Here is an 18,076-nt window from a genome sequence, read left to right as displayed (position 1 = left end):
CACAGGTTATTCCAGAGGTACGTGTACACTCATGTTTATTGCAGCACTGTTCACATAGCCAAGTTATGGAAATAGCCAAGATGCCCCACTATTGATGAATGGATTAAGAAAATGTGCACAATGGAATTTTATGCAGCCATGAAGAAGAATGAAATCTTATTATTCGCAAGTAAATGGATGGAGCTGGAGAATATCACCCTGAGCGAGGTTAGCTAGGCTCAGAACACCAAAAATTGTATGTTCTCCCTCATATGTGGACTCTAGATCTAGGGCAAATTCAGCAAGGGGATGGACTTTGGTCACATGATAAGGTGAGAGCACACAAGGGAGGTATGAGGATAGGTAAGACACCCAAAAAACATGATAGTATTTGATGTTCTCAGTGCAAAGGAACTAATGCAGAAACTTTAAAGCAACAGAGGCCAATAGGAGAAGGGGACTGGGAACTAGAGAAAAGGTTAGTTTGAGAAGAATCAACTTAGAAAGTAGCACATATGTACATGGAAGCAATACCAGGAATCTCCTTATATAGCTATCCTTACCTCATCTAGCAAAAAACCCTGGTCCTCCTTATTAATGTTCATACTCTCTCTTCAACAAAATTAGAGATAAGGGCAAAACAGTTCCTGCTTGGAAGCAAGGGAGTGGGAGAAAAGGGAGAGGGTAGGGGGAAGGGGGGAGTAATGACCCAATCATTGTATGCACATATGAATAAAGGAAATACAAAAAAATTACCTTAAGATGAAGTAGAACAGTCTTTGAAAAAAGTCTTTTAGATCCTATAAGAAATCTTTATTAAAACATGAAGCTTTATTTAATCTTTAGTGTGGCAAGAAAACATGATGTTAATAAAAATACTTAAATTTTATGTAGTAATATACCATATGGTTTCTGTTTTAAGTGATTTTTCTCTTTATAAGGAGAGAAATAAGTATCCATGTGATTCAGATAGTTAATTCCATATTTTGTCTTACTACGTCCTAACCGCACAGCTAGTTATAGTTGTTCACTTGATCAGAAGAACCATTTACTAATACACTTATAGGAAAATATTTTATTTTGGCAGCAAAAGTTCTGATTATTTTTATGCCAATAGTGCCACTTTGTGCACAAGGTTTCTCAAAGTGTCTTGACTATTTCTACGACATTATAAAGTTTTAGTTTCATAAATCCATTTTCAGTACCTCTCTTTTAATTAATAATTTCATAAGAGTTCAGCAGTACACATAGGGGTCAATCGGGGTATCATGCAAAGAAAACGAGTTGGAGAGCAACAAACATGATTTTGAAATATATAAACATATGTATGTTTATATATACATATATATGTATTTATATATACAAATATATATATTTCTACATTTCCTGACCTATGAAAGGTGGGTAAGACACCTCCCATGTAGTTGTGTAGATATTAAATTAGGAACCAATTAGTGACATTTACAATTTCATGTAAAGATTCATTCTTTCTTAGCTTCAGTTTCTGATTTAAGCACATTCTATCCACCTTACCACATTCTTTTGAGAATAAATGATAAAAAAAACCTCCTGAACAATAAAGTCCTGTTAGATAGATAAATAAACATTCATTGTTATTCTTTTCTGGCAACAACTCAAAATGTTCATCTTAAATGCTCAAAAGTGTTTTGAATTTCCTAATCCATAGCCAGTGAAATTTTACCTGATCAGAAAGGTCATTTTAGAGCAAAAGTAATTGTTGAGGAATTCTTTTTGAAGTTCATTGCATGTGTCTCTTTAATCTAAATTCAGTTTGATCTCTTCCTCCTTTGGTCCTATGGTCTAACACTCCTCTCCCTTTAAGTATGGCCTCTTAACCTTCTTTGTTGGTGTTTCCTTTTGTTCCTGTAAATAATGGTATATTAGTTTCCTAGGTCTACTGTAACAAAGTACCCCAACTGGGTACCTTTAAATAACAGAAGTGTATTGTCATACAGCTAGAAGTTTGAGATCAAGGTGTCAGCACAGCCATGCTCTCCCTGAAGGCTCTAGAAGAGAATCCTTTGCCTACTCTAGTTTCTAGCAATATTTGGTATTTCTTGGCTTCCGGTTGTGGGCTGTCTTCTCCCTGTGTGTCTTTACATTGTTTTGCCTCGTGTATGTCTATCTCTTGTGTCCAAATTATCTCACTCTGTAAAGACTGTTTTCAAAAGAAGTCACATTCCGAGGTATTAGGAGTTAGGATTGTAACACTGTTTTGGAGGTGATACAAATAACTCATAACTATTGGGCTTTCCTGAAGGTTCTTACTTGAGCTTTGAGTTTTCTCTTTTTCCCTAAGTGATTTTACAAGCTAGGGTGTATTGGAAAGACCATAGTCTTTGGAGTCAAGACTATCATACTTTGGACTCTGGCTATTTCACTTTTAAGTAAATTTATCAATGAAAACATCAGAGATGTTCTTCTATGTAGGGCCCAGGCTGGTATAATACAAGCCAAGTCCCTCAGTGTGTTTCCCTTCTTCATTCTTAGTTTAACAGGTTAATTTGAACATCCAGAATTAAGCTTAAGATATAAAATGAATCAGAAAAATATTATCTGGAAGAATGTTACTTAAAATGTGGTTAATAGACCAGCAGCATTTATATTACCTGGGAGATTTTTGGCAATGTAAGTGCTTGAACCCTTCCTTTAAGGAAAGTTTCTGTATCAGAAGCTCTAGAGGTGGAGCTCAGTTACCTGTTTTAAATTCTCCAGATGTTTCTTATGCATGCTCAGATTAAGCACTGAATTTGGGCATTTACAGGTCACTGTAAATATTTTCCTTGGTGGCAGTGGTGGGGTTTATGAGTCAATTGCACAAGGTATGTATATATATCTTGGGACTGTTTTAGCATCAGGTAGAAGGGCCACTTCTGTTTATCTTCTTTTAGTTCTTAGCAGGATACTTATGATGGAAAAGGCAACATTGATATTGAAGTGATGTAAATTAATTTCATCTCAGTTATCTTTAAAAATCCTATTCTAAGCTCCATTTGGCAACTGATCTTTCAAAATTGCTTAATGCTCTCTGTGCTCAACCACCAGATTTTTGCTTCTTATATCTGTTTGTCCAGAGTGAGTAAGAATCCAGGGAAAGGTGAGTTTTGTTTGTTTGAGGGAATTTTATGCACAGCAGCCTCTTATTCTCCTCTTTGGGAGGACATGAGACATAAATTATGGTGATTTATTAGGAATGAAGAACTTATTCTAGTGCCCTTACTCAGCAATTTTCATGGAGTACTCTTGTAAGTAGGAAAACAGTTGTCATTTTTGGACAGATTCAGAGTAAATAAAATAGAGAAATGGCAAAAGGGGCAGAGTTTAACACATCAAGTGTTATATGCATGAAATTTGTGTATCATTACAAATCCATAGGTGCTTTTGTGACTATATGTTGGATAATTCTAGCTCTGCATTTCTTGTTTTGTATTTCTCCTGCATTTAATCTTTGAACTACTGATGTCTCAAATCTGGTGTGGGGGTCCATGATTTCTTTCTTTTTTTTTTTTGAAACAGGGTCTCACTATATAGTCAAAGCTGGCCTTGAACTTGTGGGATCCTCCTGCTTCATCCTCCCAAGTGCTTAGATTACAGGTATACTCTGCTGTGCCTGGCTCAGTATTTTTTTGTGGGTCATTGTGGCAAGGACATAAACTGCTCCTCTGGTTTTGAAAAGATGCAGACATCTTCAGAGGCAGATGCTGCAAAAAAAAAAAAAAGTCAGGTCAGCAAATGGGCTGTAGGAAGGAGAAAACTAAGTGAGAGGTTTGGGACTAATCAAATTTCTTCCTGAGAATTTTAAACTATCATGTATAGCATGGCTTATTTTCATTTCTTTAAAAATTGAGATGTGAAATGCACTCATGATAGAAAATACAGGTGAAAGGAACATGTGTTTCCTTGCTGGGAACCTTTTGTGTTGTACCATAACATATTAAGTGATCAAATGAAGTGAAGGTCTTGGAGTTAATTTTTTCTCTTTCTTTGTTTATGTCTAGGAATTTTTCTTTAAAAAATTTTGTTATATTTAAGGTGTACATGATGTTTGACATGCAGACATGCAAATAGTTACTATAGTAAATGAGATTAACTTATCCATCATCCTGCATAACTATTCATTTTTTGTAAAGCATCTGAGATACTTTAGAGAATTTTTGTCAAAAATTCCAAATACAGTATTAACTGTAGTTTCCATGCAGTTTTCCATATACATTATATCTCAAGACTGTTCATCCTACATCTCCACTATTTTTATCTTTTGATTTACATGTTCTCATTTTTTTCTACCTCTCACCTCTCCTGCACCTGGTAACCATTATTTTATTCTCTATTTCTGCATATTTGTCTTTTAAATACATTTTAGATTCCACATATAAGTGAGATCATGTAGTATACAAGTTTTTCTTATATATAAATGAAGTGAGAATAGATTAAAGTAGCTATTTATGTATGTAGATGTGTATGCATTTATTCATTCAGCTAACATTTGCTGAGTTTTGGCTATATAGCTACCCTGGGTGGGGGGGTGGTACCAGAGGGAGGGGGAAAGAGGTGGGGAAAAGGTGAAGGAAAGTTAATATGGTGCAAATACTGCGTACATGCAAATGGAGAAATGATACCTGTTGAAACTATTCCAGGAATGGGGAGAGGGAGGATGAAGGAGAATAGTGGAGGAGATGAATTCAAGTATGATATATTTGATATGATGCCACAATGTACCCCCACCCAGCACAATTAAAAAAGACAACAGAACCCTGTCCAAATAAATGAACAAATAAAATAAAAGTGATTAATATATGTTGTTTCCTTCAAAGAGATTTCAGTCTAGTAATCATCATAGTCTAATCACCTTGGGTAAAATAATTTATGTCATCACTTTTATCTATCTACTCCTGACAAATTAATTAAGTAAATCATATGACCATTACTAATTATTGTTCTATTCCATAAAGTAGCTACTAAATTTTGGTGTATATTAGAATTTGGTGTACAAGTTCTGTTGAAGATTTTGTTAAAAGTATAGGTGACCTTCCTCTCGCTGTTGAGTCTCATCCCATAAGTCTCTAGTAGGTCCAGGCATATGTACCTGTAGAAGGTGGCACAAGTAGGTCTGGTGTCTACCGAAATTATAGAGCCTCTACTGCAAATGCTTATTATCTGGCACAGTGTAGTATGATTAGATTAAGAATAATATGCTTTTTAAAAAACTAGGGTGTTTCCTAGAAATTTGAGCCAGAGCTCAAGTGAGAACTATTTAATGACAGTGTTTGCTGTTGAAGACAGACTGGCTCATGGGTCAGAGGAATTCCATTGGTGGTGTTTTTCCATTCAGCTTACTTAAGGACATTGGCTCTTGCTTCTTGCTTATTGGTTTGAATGAAACTCATCCTGCACAGATGGACAATAGTTTGGGAGCACAGATGGAGAAGGAACAGTAAATACACTGGCAGAGCCCACACATAGGAATGAGCAAGAGAGAAAAAGACTAATGCTGGAGGTAAAGGCACTGAGAAAAATAAACATTTACCTGGTCATTATGGAAAATTCCTCTTTGTCTAAAGTTTCCAAATAAGAATGTACATAACAAATCTTTTATGAATGTATATAGATATACCTGTTTATTTGCATTGAATTAAATGATACATACCTTCCAAGCACTCATTAAGATAAAAATAACTAACAACACAGCAGAATTGGAATAGAATGAATCCTTAGTGAGAAGTTAACATGTTGTTCCTAAAGAGCAGAAGGAAATGAGTTAACAAGGATGCAAACAGTTGACTGGCTTCTGTTATTATCAATGAAAGCCTCAAATTAGTACATCCACAAGACCTATTACAGAAGAATTACTAATTCTGGTGGCTCAACTTACTCATTTTCAGTATTCAATATTTGCTTTGGTCTTGATATTGATTTTCTAGTTTTGTATTGTCCTCAAGGGGGAATAAATATAATCCTGGCTATAAATTTTCTATTTTAATAATTTCCACTTGTAATTATTCCCACCACCTTCCCAGTATTTATATTTGAATTTCAAAGTTTTACCAGCAAATGTTTTATTTAGCAAGCACTACATGGAACATTAATGCCAGGCCATGTAGTGAACACAGATGCACAAAAGGTCCCTGAAGTATTAATTTTAGATAAATGAATGGGTAATAGGTTTCACACAACCAGTGGCCTTTACCCACTTCTATCAGGGCAGCTTACCTAATTCAGGATATCCTGGGAGTAGTTGACTTACTGACATGTTCTATTCTGTAGACTTGGAGAGCTTTCACTTCTCTGGCAGCTATAACACTTCACTTTTTAAATTAGTATACCCTTGCCTTACCTAGGTTGTTGAAAATTACATATTTTCTTACAGTGTCCAATTTATCTTCAATCTTACTGATTTTAGGATAAATGCCAAATTTATTAACGTTACCTATAAGGTCCTGTGGTTCTTAATCAGGGGTGATTTTGTCCCAAGGCAGTATATGGCAAAACCTGGAGACATGAATGGTTTTCACAACGGGAGTGGGGGATGGGGTGAGGAAGGTTTGCTATTGGCATTTATTATGTAAAATCCAGAGATGCTGCTACACATCCTGCTGTGTTCTGAACAGGTTCACCAAAATGGGAATTATTGACCTCAAATTATTGCCAACAGCATAGAGCTCAGAAACTTTGGCTTGTGGGGTCTGGCCCGTGGGGTCTGGCCCTTGCCTGCTTCACCAGCCTCATCTACAGGTATCTTGCCTTCAGTTACATTGGCTTTCTCAGAATTCTGTGAATAGCTTCTGTTCCTATATATTCTGTGGCTTTCATATTTGTGAACCCTCTTCTTCCTACTTCCAACTTCTTCCATTTGTCCAAGTAGGAATTAATTGAATCTTTTAGAGTTCGACTAACAGCACTTCACAGAGAATTCTTTCTATTGCTCCCACTAGGTTAGATTCCTTTTCCTCTTACAGCATGTATTCCTGTGCTTTTGAAATTATTAACACTTTTCAATAAATAATTGTATAAATGGCCATTTACATCTTATTTTCCTTATTAGAAAGAGATTAAATAGTCAGGGTTTAACCTGAAATAAGTAGACAGAGCCTATTTATTCACTGTGATGTCTCCAACAGTCAACATAGTGCTTTGCACTTGGTAGTCACTCAATAAATCTCTCTCCAATGAATGAGTCATCAAGTGTGATATGTGCCTGATCATAATTTATGTAGAATTAGATTTGCTACTGCTTTGACACATGACTGCTTTCCTCTAAATGTCTACAGGCATTTCTATTTAAACCAATATTTGGTATTAATCACACATGGTTCTATATAGTAGTTATAGGAAAAGTAGAATATGTCATGAATTTTGGATGTGGTTATTTTTATTCAACAAATGTAGTCTTTTTTTTTTTTTTTACTATACTTTGGTTTCTTTGTTCTACCCCCTCACCTCAATTGCAGTTGCTTTTCAATTTTTACCTTATTTTTGCATTGTTTAATTGTTAAAAATTAATGAGCATTACTTTTGTATTAACAAAAATGACTAAAATTTTTATTAAAGTTGTACTGTATTCTTAAGATTATATTATCCAATTCTCCAAACTATAATTTTATAGGAGTTTAGTTATATTAACAGAACACATACCAACTGTTAAATATGGAGAAATCTATAAGATATTAAATTAAAGATTAATGATGCAATTTGGAGTAGAGAATAAGGGATCATTTTGTGAGCCAAGCATCCTGTGTGGCTCCCTGTCTAATATATACTCAGTCAAATACAATTAGCATAATTAGGCAGCCTACAAAAAGCAGAGGTGTTCATCCTCTAGATTTTTCAAATGGCAAACAGACTGAATGTCTTTATTAAATTGATTAATTTATTTATTACCTGAAATAAATTAGAATGAATGTTATAGTTAAAGAGAGTAATAATAAAATTTGAATTACAGACCATTATATATGAGTATGTTTGTAGAGAGTGAGCTGACTCACTGGCTCTTCCTGAGGTAGGAAAATCTAATAAACATTTGTTTCCTCTTTATTGGGCTGGTTTGCCAGGGGGTTGGGCTTAAAGTGAAATGTTTACTCTTTGACATTGCTGGTATTACAAGATGGATGGGTTGTTTTTAGATGTCCTTGAATCAAAACACATCAAATTGCTGTTCATAGTATCATGTTCACACAGCTCTTATGTGTTAACCAGATATGATGACATTTAAGAGAAGGACTCTGTCTTATACATCCTTTCACTAACTTCTTTCTATCTGTGAACATTATTAATATTTCTTCAGTGAATGGATTATCTTGATCCATATGAGACTGCCAATACTCATGGTTTTTGAGCTACAAAAATTGCATTTTCATATTGTTTAGGCAAAAACAAACCTAGAATTTTTATTCAGTTTTCCATATAGATAATGTTCTAATTAATAATGAAACAAATTTGAAATAGGGTTACTTGTACTTTTCTTAGACACTTAATGTTTCAAATAGATTTGGACAGGCTAGTCAGAGAACCTAGCTATAATTTAACTAGTGATTCTATAGAAAATTGCATCTCAAACTACAAATACTCCACATAAGAACATCTGGTATACAACCTATTCAGAAGCTGGTGGTATATATCATTACACCTATAAGAAATTTCTGCAATATTTTGACAGAATCATTAATAGGAATTTATCTGCTAGTCATTTGGTTTATGATTAGCAATTAGGGGTGGATAGAGAGCTAGATGATAATGTCAGTGTTGTCGGATACTCTGTCTCTTCTCAAGGCTTTGATAATGAAGAAAGGTAACCTTTGTCATTAAAGAATAGAGACTTTGGGATCTGATCAAATGTAGGGGAAAAAGTACAATTACAAAAAGTAAACCTCTTTCCTAGGGGCTCATATATTCTATATCAGTAATCTGCAGTGAATGAAGCCATTTTTAGTCATTGTCTACTTTTTTTTTTTTCATTTTTCTTTTATTATTCATATGTGCATACAAGGCTTGGTTCATTTCTCCCCCCTGCCCCCACCCCCTCCCTTACCACCCACTCCACCCCCTCCCGCTCCCCCCCTCAATACCCAGCAGAAACTATTTTGCCCTTATCTCTAATTTTGTTGTAGAGAGAGTATAAGCAATAATAGGAAGGAACAAGGGGTTTTGCTGGTTGAGATAAGGATAGCTATACAGGGCATTGACTCACATTGATTTCCTGTGCGTGGGTGTTACCTTCTAGGTTAATTCTTTTTGATCTAACCTTTTCTCTAGTTCCTGGTCCCCTTTTCCTATTGGCCTCAGTTGCTTTAAGGTATCTGCTTTAGTTTCTCTGCATTAAGGGCAACAAATTGTCTACTTCTTGATCTTAGGGAAGAAGCCCTTCAGACACATAGGAATATATATGTGTTGGTAGAAAAGCCCATGATGTGAATGGGCATATGGTGATGTTTAATAAGGAGATGCAGGAAGGGTGATATTTCTGCCAAAGGGTGATGTAAGCCACAGTAATTTCAGACCTTGAAAAGTAAGGTTAACAGCTGGAGCTCAGTCCTGTTGCACAGACTGGGTGGAATAACTTCTCAGGTGCCAGTCTGACATGGCTGTTTGAGTGGGCTGGCAGATCATGTCTGTGTTTCCTTGTAAGGCAGATCCTTAGCTGGGGGAGAAATGATTGAGTTTGGATCATAAATTTTTATTTACTTCCTAAATCTCTTGAGGGTAGAATAATGCTGATGATAATAAATCCGCAATGAAATGGGAATCAGTGCCAAGAGGGAGGATATTCTTAGGTGAGAATGTTGCTTCCTGTTTTGATCTTGATCTTTATATCTAGACAAATACAGGAACTTCCACACACTTTATGTCTCTGATGTCTGACTAATACAGTGCAAGAGAAGCTAATGATACTCTTGAAGCCCATAAACCTGCTCCAAGCAGGTTTATAGTTTTTGCCTTGTTTAAAAAAAAGAGACCACAGATTTTTTTTTATTTATATAGCTAGAAGTCTTACATAAGAGTTTTTTTGGGAGGGGACCTATTATTACTGTAGAATTTAAATAATTTCAAGAAATGGAGACAGATAATGATATGATTACCACTGTTTATCATACTGGGGAGTCCTGAGGCTGTAACACTTCATATTGATTCTAGTAGGAATATTACTAAGATTACTGTTATTACAGATGTAATTATTAATACATAGTACTTTTTATCCTTTATTACATTTTCACATAAATTTGTTGTGCAAAACAGTTCTCAGAACTGTTGTTAGAGATGTTGGCCAAGTTTGATTAATTCCTAATGTACTTGTCAATTAGCACCAATATCAATCTCTGGATTACAGCAGAGAAATTTTGGGTTAAATGCACTTGAGGAGAGTCATATTAGTTAATAAAGTTCTGTCCTGTACCCTCTCTTAAGTGTGTTTTTTTCCTCCTCATAGCTATACCCATCTGTATTATATTTTTAAGATTGTTTTGTTGCTAAAATTACCAATAGAGATATTTGTCATTCATTATTTACCACTGATCTCTTGGACTTGAACTTGCTATAAATTTCTAGCTTGATGTTGTGCCAACGGTAACTGCTTTTTAAGTGCATTTTCCAGTCAAATTTTCCGTGTTTATGTTATGAACTATATTATCTCATCTTTCCTACTAATAGAAGATAATCAGGGCATAGTTAAGGTCTGTGCTAATATTAAAGAAAACTCACTTTTTGTTTCTTCATAATGTCCTAGCTATACTTTCCTTATTAGATAAGAAACTAAATTCACCTTCGAAAAGTCATCTTGAGAATATTCAAATGCACAAAATAAATAAGACTAACAATAAAATAGGCCACTGTAACTATTCAAATTATGCTCCAAATTCTATAAAATGTTTATTGCCAAAGGTAGCAGTGTTTTGGAACATGTAAATACTTGTGTTTTTGTTGAAAGGGAGCAATTTGTAACATAGTTGACAACTACACTTTTATTCCCCAAGTTCTCTAGATGAATCTGGGTAGATCAATGGACATTCTTTATATGTGGATTCATCTAGCCCTGTTGACTGTTGTGGAAGTCCAGAAGGCCTTTGCTCCTGTACATTGGGCTTTTGGTCTTCACCCTCTACAACTTCTCTCTCCATATTCTTATGCAGAATCCTTTTCCCTACAGTAGAAAGAATTCAGTGTGGAAATTCCATGTGTCCTTTACTTTGGAGCTTTAGGTACAGGGTACTTACCTGTTACTATATTTATAACATGTAAAATAGTACCTACTACATAGGGTCGCAATGAGACTAAGTCTACGCCTCCCTTATCTCTTTCACTTGTATCACTGAGGGTGAAGTAGCAGCCTGTAAACTCATCCCTCCTACCTCTAAAACTTTTTGCCTCACCTTCACTATCTGTTTTAAATTTATTGGGACAAACCTCATTGTGCTTTTAATTTTGTTTAATTTAGTCATAATTAAAAATGCTGTCTTCCAGATGAGACCTCACCATATCCTGTACTCTAATTATTTCATACTTTATACACTCTCTATCTAATCTCTTTATAACCCCACTCCTTGACTCCTAATGCCCCCTCTTTATGCTTTCTAGAGCTTATGGACCATTATCAGCAAAATATGCTATAATTTCAGACTTTTCTCTTAATATTCCCTTCACTTCTTTTTTGAAGTTTCTTTGCAGCTTCTGCTTTCCTCCTTGCCAGAAGGGTAGTTTTTTCTCCTATAGTTACACTTCTACTAGGCTTAGGGATGGGATAGTTGTCTTCCTGTTTGGCAGTACTGGGATTTGAACTCAGGGCTTTATGCTTGCTAAGCAGATGCTCCATTGCTTGAACACACCTCTAGCCCTTTTTGTTTTGGTTATTTTGGAGATAGGGTCTCACTTTTTGCTCAGGCCAGTCTGTATAAAGATCTTCCTATTTTAAGCTTCCCACCAGAGCTGAGATGACAGGCATGCACCACCATGCCCAGCTTTTCCCTGTTGAGGTGGGGTCTTGCAAACTTTTTTCCCAGGCTGAACTCGAACCACAATCTTCCCTATCTTTGCCTCCCAAGTGGTTAGAATTACAGGTATGAGCCACTGGTGCCTAGTTTGTCTTCTTTGTTCTGCACTGCCATATTCAGATGTTACTTTTTCCTTACTCTTAAACTACTCTTGTTTCTCTTTCATACTAACCCTTGGTCCTTCCAGTATCCTCTCAGTTCCTACAACTCTATTTCTCCATGATCTTCTAATCATAGTCAACAACTTCCTCCCAATGACTTGGTCATTACCAGTTACCACTACCTCAGTGTAAGGCCTATTCAATTACCATCTTTGGATTGCCAAGGATTCCAGTGTGCCTTTTGACTCTATTAGCTCTTCCTCCTCTACTGTGGATGATGAAAGGAAAGGGTGGTAGTAATGGCCAATGGGGTTTCCTCTTATAAGTTAAATTGTACACCTTTATATTGCTAAAATATACCTAGTAACTTCATGAAAGATATAATTGCAATTATTCTTCAGAAACTGTTGTGGTGATGTTGCTCTGCATATCTGAACTTTCTAGAAGGTTCTCTAGAGTCTTGTATTGTGTTTGTGTGTGTGTGTGTGTGAGAGAGAGAGAGAGAGAGAAGATATAAGAATGAGAGATCTGTATGTGTATTTCTACATGGCATGATCATGAGGTGGGATCACTGCCCCTCACCTGGATTCATTGTTATTCTAGGGAGACCTTGACTTTTACTTAACTAATGAGATGATATAGAAGTACGGGATGAATCTATTTTCTCTTATCTTATAATTCACATATTTGGGCATTTGACAAAATGTTTATTCTGTTAATACATGCAGTACAGGGTGTTCTGCCATATGTGCTTGATAGTTAGCCACCTTCCCATATGAATTTAAGTTCTTTAGGCATGAGACAGGGAAATTATGTAGTCTGTAATTCATTAGGGCTGGCAGCTTTGCAAGCAGAAGACCTGTTAATTATTAGCTGTATGACTTTAGATGAGTTTGAAATGTCTCAAAAATGTAATTTTTGTATTTGTAAAATGGTTATAATAATACCTCCCTAATAAGCATAAAATTGGTGTCAAAAAGATACCATCTAAGTGAACCTGTCCAGCACACCAGATACATATTAGGTGGTCTATAATTGATGGTTTCCTTCCTTCCTGTTCATTTAACCAACCCAAACCCTGCTACTACTGTGTCTTTCCTTACAGGTTATAATCCTAACTTAGTATACACAATAGTGGATTTGAATTGAATCAAAACTTAAAAGGATTGTTTAAAACCAATTCTTGCAGGTTAAAATGTTATAGAATTTTTAATTAAAAGATGAAATATGCTGAGAATATTTTCCATTTCAGTATTCAACATATTATTCTGTCTCTAAAATATCTACCTTTATATATTTTTCTAATTCATATCTGTGAAATATGTATTAAATATGCATATTTTAGCCTGTGCTTTAAAAGTGAAAACTATTCTGCTTTCATAGCATGTTATCACAGTACAGATAATAGATGGCAGAGACTCTTGTATTAGATATGAAGGAGGGATGAATAGAAGCAAACAGGAACTGGGAAGTAGTTTGGATTATAGTTTGTCCTTTGGGGTGGTTGTACTGGCTGTTGTGGCAGATGTCCCTCTTTCTGATTAATAAACAAAGTTGATTTTACTCACATTTGTTCTTGGCACCCACCTCACAACAGGTGGCCAGTCAGACTGTAGTCGTCTGCAACTGCTGGTTGTCAGGAGCTTTGAAAATCTTCTGTTATGATTAAAGCAATAGTTTAGAGGAAACTTGGGGCAGTTAACTAACTTACTTGTAAGCTAAGATGGATTCTGGGGATTCCCAAGATGCTCTTCTTTTATTTGGGGTTAACATGCTTGGTCATCAAGGACACTCCAGATTTGCCATGTAGTAAGCTGGGAACAGAATTATTTCATAAAGGTGTTTGCTTTGTGTCTTAGGAAAAGCAGTATTTTTCTAAGACCTGTTCACTTTCTCTTCATGCAGACTGAGAGATAAGATGCAGAGGGTAAAGAAGTGGGAATAGAGTGGGGCTCATTGTAAAGGAGCCAATGAATTGCCACTGGTTTGGGTCTTGGTAGACAGATTAGCTCATTAAGCCCAGGTGAGCTTGCCATAGTGGAAGGCCAGAATCAATCCAGAGACAAGTTTGCATACTTGCCTTTGGATACATTCCTCCATAACTTAATATAGTACTTGATTAGCAGAGAAATATTTTGGGAACTTTCACTCATATTCAAAACACAAGGGACATTGTCTTCCTCTAACCATAGCATGGCCTTAAGGGATTTGAATTCAACCAGGCTGACACAGGAACTTGCCTCAATGGCATTTGAGTTAGGAAGTAAACACCTAAATTGGGGGCTCAAAGTACTTCAACACAGAAACAGGACGACTAAGTTGGAAAACATGCAACCAGGGATTCTTAGAAATCTAGAGCTACTCTTGTGATTCTCCAAAGAGGGCTGGCGGTGGAGAGCAGTGATTAAGCCTGTGAGTTCTACAGATAGAGTATAGAAGCTCTGTTCCACCTTTATCTACCCATGACAAATGGTGTAGATTAAGAACCTGCTGTGTACTTCAGTTTCTCCATATTCCAAGAAGGGAATAGCATCAGCTGCATATAGATTTAGAATACAAAAATATACTTTGAGCAAGGTTGTCATATGGCAAAATGTCATTTATGAGATTCTTTTTTGTGGGGGAGGGCAGTCATTGTGTAAAATCTGTTTTCTGTATAGCAGGGCAACAGTTGTGTTCTGGGCCAGAAAGAAATCACTTGGTTGTTTTGGGATTTCTTATATAAAAAATGCTACACAAATATAGCTATCATCATTCATAATATCAACACAAACAGAATTATGAATGTTTTCTTACTTTGCTTGTTGCAATGAATTCCAGTGTCTTTAACATTTTTAATTTATACAAGTTCTCTTGAGAATAATTTAATTTCCTCTATAGATTTTTACACTACTATTCTAGTGCCCTATAAACAGCATTCTAGTTTATTAATTTGTTTGATTGTAAATGTTATCCTCTTATGTCCTATCCTGTTTCTAGGGCCATGGCAAAAGGCTATGTGCTGCATGATAATTCTGTATCTTGCAATCATACGAAAGCAATTTGAAATAGTAACTTATATACAAATCCTTGGTCCAGCCGAGAAAACTTTCATTTACATATTTTAAATTAGTCTGCTTTCAGTTCAATGATTTTGTCTAATTTTATACTTATAAATATATGGCAGATGTTAGCTAGCTAAATTTAAAAATCAGGAATAATTATTGTTGAAATAGTGCTCGTGAATGTGCCATTCTGTGGACCACAGGAGAGTCATTATTCAAGAAGAGAAGAGAGTTCCCTGGGAAAAAATAGGTCTTCGAGCTATTGATTTTTAAAAGAAATACCCTAAAATTATTTATGAAATCAAATAAGTAAGGACTATAATTTCAAGCTGTGTTCTGATTTATCTCATGCTGTTTGATATTGCCACATAAGTGATGCCAGCATGGTCAAGCGTTTAAATGCAAATTTATAATTCTAAATGCTTTCCTTTGTTGACACCATTTTATTTAAGCTTGAAATCCCCAAGAGATATATCATGATTTTAGAGTACCTTATGAAATGGAAAACTTTGATAAGAAGATGTACAGAATAAACTGAATAAGATCATAATTCAGCAAATTCAAAACATAGACATTCTCCCAAGCTCTGCAAACCAAAACAAAGTTGAACAAAAGGAGCACTGTGTGCCAGCTGAGAGAGGAATCAGAGCTGTTTGTGAGACAAACAAGGAAGTCTACAACATGAAAGGTCAAGTTGAGCTGGAGCTGAAAAGAGAAAATCAGATCAATAAGCAGATCAACCTGTTTCAGTGACAAGGGACTTTTCCAGCCTTTCCCAAGAGATTGGAAATTCACATGAGCAAAAAGGAAGCAAATTCGTTATGGGTTATCTCAATGTAGCTGTGGAGAGGACTAGCTGGGGAGCATTCAGCGCAGACCTCAAAGGAATTTATTTTTCCTTTCTACTTTATGTGCCTTCTTTGACTGGATACATCTGTGTAGTTAGGTAAGCTTCTGAAACAAGTGAGCAATGGAGAGCACACAAATGGGACACCTTAGTAGCCTTCACATTTCACAAGTAGTTTACAAGAGGGTTAGGGGAAGAAAATAAGCATATTTTAATGAATTATTTTCATGGTTAACATCAATGATCATCTAAAAAGGATGACATGAAATTCTCTTCCAATTATTATATTTTAGTAGGCTTTTATTAATCCCTTGGAATACAAATTGCTAATATTTCTCCTTGACTGAGCTTCTGCATATACATATATGTGGTGCAAAAAGATGAAGTAGGGTTGATGATTGCCATGTTTATGTATATTACTAGTTCATTTAGAGTCTTGACTGGAGTAATCCTGTATTCCTCAGTACACACAGTAGGTGCTCAATGTATTATTAAACATAACTTTTCTTTAAGATGGAATAACTGATTTGTAAAAATCAAGGCTAGAAGATAAAATTTGATTTGTTTTCTCATAAAATCAGATTGTCATTATTAGATGTCTTTAAAATTCAATGCTTATTATTTTATACGAAGTGTGATACAAAGCAAGCTAAAATGATTGTTTTTATATATATCAATAAAATACTCTGGCTAACTTTTTCCTTCCCTACTTGAATATGTAGAAACTGTTTCCTATAAGTCAAAATAGTCCATAATGACATTTTTTTGATCTATGTCATACTGAGAGAAGGCTGTCAAATATTAGTTTGTCATTATGTAGAAATCAGGATAGTTTCTCACATGGGACATTAACTTCCTCTAGCTGCAAAGTGAAAATAATCTTCAGAGGTTGTGCTCTAATCAAGTAGTTGGCACCTTGAATACTATCACAACCTTTAGAACAAGCTATGCATGGTGACATCCATATCTCTTTCTAGGCAACCATTCATCTAATTCCAGGACCATTCATCTCGATCAACACAGTACAGTCAGCATACTTGTGCTATGGATTTTAGAGGCTGTATTTCTAGTAGTATATATCAATTTTTTTTTCACGAAGCTAAGAATGAATGTGAAACCATGGAGCTATTTTGCTGACTGTCCTAGTGTAGCCAAGGATGATTATACCTAATTATGATGGAGTGAGAAGGGGAAGGGAAAATCTTCATGGTGCAGAAAGTGTCTCCACATGGGAGGATGCAAGAGAAATAAGAACAAAGAGTCTTTTTAGTCAGTAGCAGCAAGATAGCTGATATTGGAAAGCTTCTAACTAAATCAGGCACAAAAAAAGACGTGTTAGAACCAATCAACATTTGACTTTTCACAATCTTAACAAATGTCTCTTAGCTTTTCTATAAACCTTTTAGTAAGGTAACTGAGGTTAGTTTTCCTCAGTCAATAAAGATGGTCACATGAAGAAAAAAATCAGGTGAGAGATAAATGTAGGTGGCAAGGTTTTGGAAGGGACCTGTGGTTTTCCTATACCAATTTTTCTCCTGTGTTTTTTCTTCTTTTATTTGGCAGCAGGTCAAGTTCAGATTGTAAGGAGTAGATGTAGGAGTAAACCTATCCATCTCAGGTGAATTGAAAAAGTACAGCTATATGAAATGCTGTCATTCCTTCTCTGTGTTGTTTATTGGTGAATCCCAAATGCATGTTGCTGCTATAGGAAATTTAGAGGAAACTCCTGATAAATTTCAGCACCTTTTTAGTTAAAAATCATAGTTTCTAATTCTTGGTTTATAAACCTTGGTTTGTAAATCCTGTACTGTTTGGGTAGTGCTAATGGTAACTTCTTTGTCATGAAATTGTATATAATTTCCTAATAAGTGATTGAGCCTATAAAGTATATCACATCTCATATTGTATACATAGTTACTAAATTTAGATTTGAAGTCAAAAGTAAGCTTATTTAATGTATGCAGAAATATTAAGAGGTATGAAACATTTCCTGAACCTTTTATGATATAAATCAAGTCAAATGCTACCCTCAGAGAATGAGATCCCCATCTTGTCTATCACAGCTGTGTGCCCTCTTTTCCTTTAAGCCCTTTACTCCTGACTCTT

The 18,076-nt window shown here is 35.5% G+C and overlaps 1 protein-coding gene across 8 annotated transcripts in view; it reads left to right on the top strand.

Moving 5' to 3' along the window:
- Positions 1-18,076, top strand: part of Tafa2 (TAFA chemokine like family member 2) — a 561,377-nt gene that overhangs the window by 228,586 nt on the left and 314,715 nt on the right. Inside the window, exon 1 of one of the 8 annotated variants that reach the window (XR_012450880.1) lies at positions 14,962-16,069. The exons of 6 other annotated variants lie outside the window; for them this stretch is intronic. Coding sequence is in view for 1 of the 2 variants with exons in the window: in XM_074083800.1 (XP_073939901.1) it covers positions 15,945-16,069 (125 nt within the window). In the remaining variant the exon portion in view is untranslated. Of the gene's footprint in view, positions 1-14,961; positions 16,070-18,076 lie in introns of those variants that run through there. One more of the 8 variants, XM_074083800.1, reaches the window with a different exon arrangement.

The sequence above is a fragment of the Castor canadensis genome, chromosome 8, assembly GCF_047511655.1.
Source record: "Castor canadensis chromosome 8, mCasCan1.hap1v2, whole genome shotgun sequence".
Lineage (NCBI taxonomy): Eukaryota > Metazoa > Chordata > Mammalia > Rodentia > Castoridae > Castor > Castor canadensis.
Note: the sequence above shows the minus strand (reverse complement) of the source record. Positions and strands in the feature narration are given on the sequence as shown.